The 7,125-nt window shown below is 51.6% G+C and overlaps 1 protein-coding gene across 1 annotated transcript; it reads left to right on the plus strand.

Moving 5' to 3' along the window:
- Window positions 1-859: 859 nt before the first annotated feature.
- LOC112155920 (shaker-related potassium channel tsha2) lies at window positions 860-4,171 on the plus strand. The gene has a single exon (XM_024287965.2). The coding sequence runs from the start codon at window positions 1,672-1,674 to the stop codon at window positions 3,082-3,084; it is 1,413 nt and encodes a 470-aa protein (XP_024143733.1). The 5' UTR covers window positions 860-1,671; the 3' UTR covers window positions 3,085-4,171.
- The last annotated feature ends 2,954 nt before the right edge of the window (window positions 4,172-7,125 follow it).

Genomic DNA, 7,125 nt, shown 5'->3' on the forward strand with positions numbered 1-7,125 from the left:
AGGAGGAGCAGAGGAGGAGCAGAGAGGAGGAGCAGAGAGGAGGAGCAGTGAGGAGGAGCAGTGAGGAGGAGCAGTGAGGAGGAGCAGAGAGTTTTTCAGATGATTGTAGATTTTTGTTTCTGAACTTTGAATCTTTTTTTTAACTTTTATAATTTTTTCAGGATTTGCTGCTGAAACTCAGATGACGACAGAGCGGATTCACATCATGACACTCCCGCCACCGTGCCTCACAGGTGTCAGAAAGCTGAAACGCTCCAGAGTTTTATAAAACTGTATTTCATAGATAAATGTGTTTGTGATCCTGATCAGATCAGATCAACAGAACCTCATCAAGGATCAAGAATCAAATCAAAAGTGTTCAGAGAACAAAGACTTCAGTGAAGTTCATGTCCTTCTGGACACGAGCGATGATCCTGAAGCTCCATCATCCTCCTGATGAAACTGGATCAGGACTGGATCCAGAAGTTCTGTGGATCATTTCAGACGGACTCAGAGAGTCCTGGTTCTGATGTGGGACCTCCAGCCTGAACAGACTGCAGACTTTGCTGCTGGTTCTTCTGAAAAACTGAAGATTTGATTGTTTCTGAGAGAAAATCAGGAATGATTCTGTTTCAGACTTGAAGGACGATTCAGGAGGATCCAGTTTGTTCTGAGTGACATTTGAGTCTTGAAACCATGAGACCCTGGACCGCCATCAAACCACGATCCAGATCTGCAGATCCAGACCAGATCCAGATCTGCGGGTCTGGATCTGGTCGGATCCCGTCTGCTCAGTCCCCAGAACCTGAACTGGAAGGACCTCCTTTCCTGATGCAGGTCTGTCTGCTCTCCTGCTTCTCCTCTTGTTTCTCCTCTTCTCCTCCTGCGTCTCCTCCTTCCTTCCCGCCGCAGCTCCCTGGAGTCCCTCCATGGGAAACGGAACTTTGGTCTCTGGGAGAAATCCGGTTATTTCGGGCAAACGCGTCACCGTTTGAGCTGCAGCCCAGAAATTCGCGCTTCTTTCCATCCTCGCTGCTGCGCTCCGGACTTGTTGCGCGCGCGGCGGCGCTGACCTCCCGCTGACGTGACGGTGCTTCGTGCGCGCTCGGTTCGGGTCACGCACGACCCGTCAGGCGGGATTCGGAGGCTGCATCGTTCCGCGGGAGGGACGAACCCGCGCGGGAACGCACGGAGGATTCCTGCGTGAATCGGACAGAAACATTCCGCGCGCGCGCCCTCCGGTGTGGTGCGTAAACAGCAGCTGGGTGATAACCTTGAACCCGCGCCAACAGACAACAGGTTCGTTACGCGCGCACGTCCTGCCGCGCGCTGGTTCGCAGGACGTGCATGCGCGTTCCTGATTGGCTGGATGAGATCAATTTGGAGCATATGTGTGTGCACGGGTGTTGTTGCCCCCCTCCCTCCGTGAGAGCGCGCGCGCGTCCGCTCGGGGGGGCGAAGCCTGCTTAAAATGCAGCGGATGTGAGCGCCGGAGTCCAGACGGCAGCGCGCGGACGCCAAAGGTGAGCGCGGAGAGGAGGGGAGGGGGGCACGAGCGTGCCAGCGGTACCGGCCCACCCGCAGACGTGACGCCGCCACGAGCCAACAGAGAAGGACACGCGCTCAGCTGCTCTCCAAAGACGCGCGCAGCCGTTGGAGCGCCGAGCCCGCGCGCCCGTGTCCGGAGGGAACATGACCGTGGTGCCCGCGGAGAACCTGGACGAGACGGTGGCGCTGGCCGCGCTGTCCGCCCAGGACGTGTTCGAGCCCGAACCGGGCCAGAACCAGGACTGCTGCGAGCGCGTGGTCATCAACATCTCCGGGCTGCGCTTCGAGACGCAGCTGAAGACGCTCGCGCAGTTTCCCGCCACCCTGCTGGGGGACCCGCGCAAGAGGATGCGCTTCTTCGACCCGCTCCGGAACGAGTACTTCTTCGACCGGAACCGGCCCAGCTTTGACGCCATCCTGTACTACTACCAGTCCGGCGGGCGGCTGCGCAGACCCGTCAACGTGCCGGTGGACATCTTCCTGGAGGAGATCCGGTTCTACGAGCTGGGGGAGGAGGTGATCGAGAACTTCAAGGAGGACGAGGGCTTCATCAAGGAGGAGGAGCGCCCGCTGCCTGCGCGCGACTTCCAGCGGCAGGTCTGGCTGCTGTTCGAGTACCCGGAGAGCTCCGGGCCCGCGCGCGGCATCGCCATCGTGTCCGTGCTCGTCATCCTCATCTCCATCGTCATCTTCTGCCTGGAGACGCTGCCGGAGTTCCGGGAGGACGCCAGAGACCTTAAGACCGCCAACGGAACCGCGCTCGTGGAGCGGACCAACCCATTCACGGACCCGTTCTTCATCGTGGAGACGCTGTGCATCATCTGGTTCTCCTTCGAGCTGCTTGTGCGCTTCCTGGCGTGCCCGAGCAAGCCCGCCTTCTTCAAGAACATGATGAACTCCATCGACATCGTGGCCATCATGCCGTACTTCATCACGCTCGGGCTGGAGCTGGCGGAGCACCAGGGCAACGGCCAGCAGGCCATGTCTCTGGCCATCCTCAGGGTCATCCGCCTCGTGCGCGTCTTCCGCATCTTCAAGCTTTCGCGCCACTCCAAGGGGCTGCAGATCCTGGGGAAGACGCTGCAGGCCAGCATGCGCGAGCTGGGGCTGCTCATCTTCTTCCTCTTCATCGGAGTCATCCTCTTCTCCAGCGCCGTCTACTTCGCGGAGACGGACGACCCGGACTCGGTCTTCTCCAGCATCCCGGACGCCTTCTGGTGGGCCGTGGTCTCCATGACGACGGTGGGCTACGGGGACATGTGTCCGGTCACCATCGGCGGGAAGATCGTGGGCTCGCTGTGCGCCATCGCGGGCGTCCTGACCATCGCGCTGCCGGTTCCGGTCATCGTCTCCAACTTCAACTACTTCTACCACCGCGAGACGGAGCACGAGGAGCAGTTCCAGTACACGCACGTGACCTGCGGGCAGCAGCCGCCGCCGGCCTTCGGGGAGCTGAAGAGCAGCGACAGCAGAGCGTCGCTGTCCCGCTCCGAGGACGCGGACTCCATCAAGTACACGAACTGCAGCCCGCGCAAAGGCGCGCTCTCCGACGTCTGAGCGCCTTTACGCACGAGCTGCGCGCGGAGTTCCCGCCTTCGTGGATGAGGTGGACCGGACTCCCGCGCGGAGGAGCAGACTCTCAAATGTTCAGCTTATGTAGCACTTTACGGTCTTTAACACTGCGTGCACGCGCGCGCACGGATGCTGGTTTAAGTTTACGCGCGCTCCAGACTTGACGGGACCAAATCCCTCTCACTTTTCAGACGTGCACGTGGCTGCGCGTGCACGCCTGTTGTTTCCTGGATGCAGTCGAGGGGGTCAGATGAGGAGCAGCTGCCGGATCAGAAATACCCCTCTGAGGGCAGATTTTATTTTCATCCCCGCCGTGCAATCCGCCTGCGAGACAGAGCGCAGGGCGAAGCGGCAGGCCGCGCCGTCCCCGGAGCAACAGCGCCGCCGCGCGGCCGCCAGCGCCCGCTGTGCGCCTCCAGCTGTTGCCATAGCAACCTTCCAGACGATTCTCAACTGTCTGCCGCAGAAATGAAGGAAGCGGCGGGAACGCAGGAGGCCGCGCGCGAACCTCCATGTTGTGGAAGCGTCCATGTTGGATCACGCACCTCATCCGGAGAGGACCGATCAGCAGATCCAGATCCCGCAGATCCTGATCCCGCAGACCCAGATCCCGCAGATCAGATTCTCTGAGTCCTTCAGACGCTCCAGTTTCCCGCCTCAAAATCATGAGAGCAGAAAAAATAATAATCTGATCTTATTAGTGTTAATCTCAACTCATTAGGATCATAAACGGCGTTAAGATATATAAAACAAACAGTAATATTAATAAAAGAAAAGAATAACCGTAAAAACTACGGCAACACAGAAGAGACAAAACAGGAGTTTTATTTTTAAACATATTTAAAGGCGTTTTTTATATTTAAGATTAATTTTGTAAAAACAACAAGTAGGTTTAAAAAGTAAAATAAATAAATAATCCACTCACACTGTGCTGTAATGAATGATAAACACAACAATGTATTTTTAAATAGTTTTTCTTTATTATTTTAATTTCTTTGTAAGAATTTAAAATTCAAACAAAAAAGTTATTCTGTTTTTATCATAAAATATTCTACTTTACAAAAAACTTTCTTCTTTTAAAATAATTTTATTTGTAAAATGTTTTAATTTGAACATATTTTAAGGCTTTAATGAATCAACATTTCTTTATATTTTAATTTATTAAATGAAAAGATAAAAAACAAAAATAAAATGTAAAATTTAATAAAATATTGTAGGAAATGTAAAAAAAACTAAGAAAAAAAGACTTGTGTCATAAAACCATCAGATCATCTCCATTTATGATTATTAATTATAATGACTCAATATTCAGGTATTTGTTACTATTTTATATTATTTGTGATTATAAACTCAATGGAAAAGAAGTTTCAGATCTAAGTCCTTTTTTAATCCGGTTTACCTGTAGGATTTAAACTCCGCCCCCTTCCTTCACCTCGTTTAAATTCATCTGACTAAATAAAATCAATCTGAAGCTCCTCCCCCTTTCCCCCTGGACCTCACCTGGATGACTCACCTGCATGAAGGAACAGAGCTTCTTTGTGCCGCTGCTGGACTCTGGGAGGCGCCGATTCCTCCGCAGCAAAGATGGACCGGAACCCAGACGGGTTCTGACCCAGCAGAGGTGAGTCCTCGTTCCTGTCTCCGTTCAGCCACTAGAGGGCAGCAGAACAACGTCAAAGTTTAGTCTGCAAACTGAACAGCTGAAGAAGGGGGCGGGGCGCCGTGATATGACAGAACCGGGTCAGAACAGAACTTCCCGCCATTCTTAAAAACTGGTATTTGCTGTAAATGAAGCAGAGATGATGTTTCCATCCTGGAGATTCAGATTTCTGACTGTCCCTGAATGCATCAGATGAGGTTGTTACAAACAGCTGGACGTTTCTCTAAACTCAAACCAACATAAAGACGTTCAGGGGAAACGGTCCAAAAGAACCAGCAGGGTTCTGGACCCGAGAAGCGCCCATCACAGGAGAAGAGACCAGAACTTTCTGACCTCAAACAGAACTGGTCCAGCTGCAGAGTCAGACGTGGTTCCGTCTTTGGCCTGCAGGTGGCAGCAGCTCCTCACTGGTCACCTCCTCTGTGACGTCACAGAGGATGGAGAACATCAGCAGGTTCTGTTCAGGGTTTGGTTCGTTTCTGCTGCGTGTTTGTGCTTCAGGTTCTGGTCTAATTCGTGGTTCTGCTCTCCGGTCACGGTTCTGGTTCTGGCAGATTCTGTTCGTGTTCTGCTGGGCTTTTTGGAAGAACAACTGGAACCTCAAAGCAATCCATTCCAGTTTGGGGGAGGGGTTCTGGTTTGCAGACCCGGCTCCTCAGTACCCACAATGCACCACAGAGCCCTTCGCTCTCCTCTTGTGGTGGAGAAGCTGCTGTCATGTGACGCAGCATCACGCGTCCCTCCCCCGTTGTTCTGGTTGGACACATGCAGGTAAACAGTTTGCCCCTCCCCCATGACTGAAGGCAGCATCGAGGAGGAGGAGCCAACTTCATTGTTTACAAACAAACACCAATGTTTATGTTTTCATCCTCAAAGATCAAAGACTAAAGCTCCAGCGTTTCCTGTCTGACCTTGTCTCCGCCTCTTCCTGTTTGACCCGAGGTCTTGTCCGGCGGTGGGCGGCAGCGAGCGACGCCGTGCGTCTGACGTGCTCGCCGTTACTTCCAGGGCCTTCGGCTGTCACCGCCAGCAGCAGCTGCTGAGCCGTTACCACGGCAACAGCGAGGGGCTCTGAGGACGCCGCCCACCTGACCAGGACCCCCCCCAAAAAAACTTCATCAGAATCAAGAAGCTTCCTGAGGTCTGACGGGATCTTTCAGAGTTCAGAGATGAAGCTCCAAAGATGAGATTCTCCTGTCCGTTTCCATGACAACAGCAGAGGGAACAGCTGACAGCGTTCTCCGCTCCCTCCATCGTTGTTCCACTGTAGAGGAGAAACTCATTCCTGCTGATTCTGAACGTTGAGGTTCATCCCAGACGAAGATGATCTTCTCCGTTTGAACAGTGAAACACGGCGGTGGGAGGATGAGAATGAGGGCCGTCCTTACAGCATCAGGAGCTTGAAAGCTTCCGTCAGACCTGAAACCAGAGAAAGCTTCATTTGTACATGAGACCAAGGGAGGTGTATAGGAAAGGGAGGACCAAAGAGGAGGACGGTCTCTGTGGCGCCCCCTACAGGGAGCAGCGTCTCCGAAGAGTCTTTAACTTCTTATTCTTTAAGTTCTCAACCGTTAACACAAACATTCCAGCAGATTTTCATGGAGAAAAGCGGCTCGTAGAGTTACAGTAAATCAAAAACAATAAAGACTGTTAAAAGGAGGAGAGCAGAAACAGGAAGTGGAGCTGAAAACCTGAAAAAACAGCAAAAGTTTAGCTGTAAAAGCATTAAATTAGCTAAAGAAATGAAATAAATCAGTAAAAAGCTCCAAATGCTCAAACTGCTGCCAGTGAAACGAGTGGATTAAATCTTCAGAGAAACGCTGAGCTCCTCGTTTTTAAAGGATTTAAAGTTTTTCTCTTCATTTTCGGTGAACATAAAGCAGCTTAGCGTTACAAAAACCCAAAGAAGAAGAAGAAGCTGCAGTTCCTGCTGCAGATTTCACACATGGAATCAGGAAGGTCTAATTCTGAGGAAGTCTGTTAAAAATAACATGAAATGATGAGAAAAACTGAAAGGAAACGTTACAAACAGTCCAAACATCTAAGAAAATATAAATTCTTAAAGACAAACTCAGATAAAAACTCTTGTTGCTTTTTTACGTTATTTCTGAAAGAAAAATGTCTTAAAATATCTGAGAATTTCCTTAAATTGTGAATCAGGCGCAGATAAAAAAATGCTGTTCGAACAAGATCGTATTTGTGACATAAAATATTTAGTAGGCGGGGCCACAAACTTCCAGCTCCGCCCCCTTCTGATAGATCCATGAATGTCTTTGTTTTTGTCGTCTCTGGGTTGTGAGGGGCTTTAAGCTAACAGGAAAAAACGAAAAAGATGGATGATGGGAAGTGGGGGTGGGGCTGCTCTG

The sequence above is a fragment of the Oryzias melastigma genome, linkage group LG23 (assembly GCF_002922805.2).
Source record: "Oryzias melastigma strain HK-1 linkage group LG23, ASM292280v2, whole genome shotgun sequence".
In the NCBI taxonomy this organism is placed as follows: domain Eukaryota; kingdom Metazoa; phylum Chordata; class Actinopteri; order Beloniformes; family Adrianichthyidae; genus Oryzias; species Oryzias melastigma.

Coding starts and splice junctions, on each gene's coding strand:
- LOC112155920 (XM_024287965.2), top strand. CDS start 1,672: ATGACCGTGGTGCCCGCGGAGAACCTGGACGAGACGGTGGCGCTGGCC.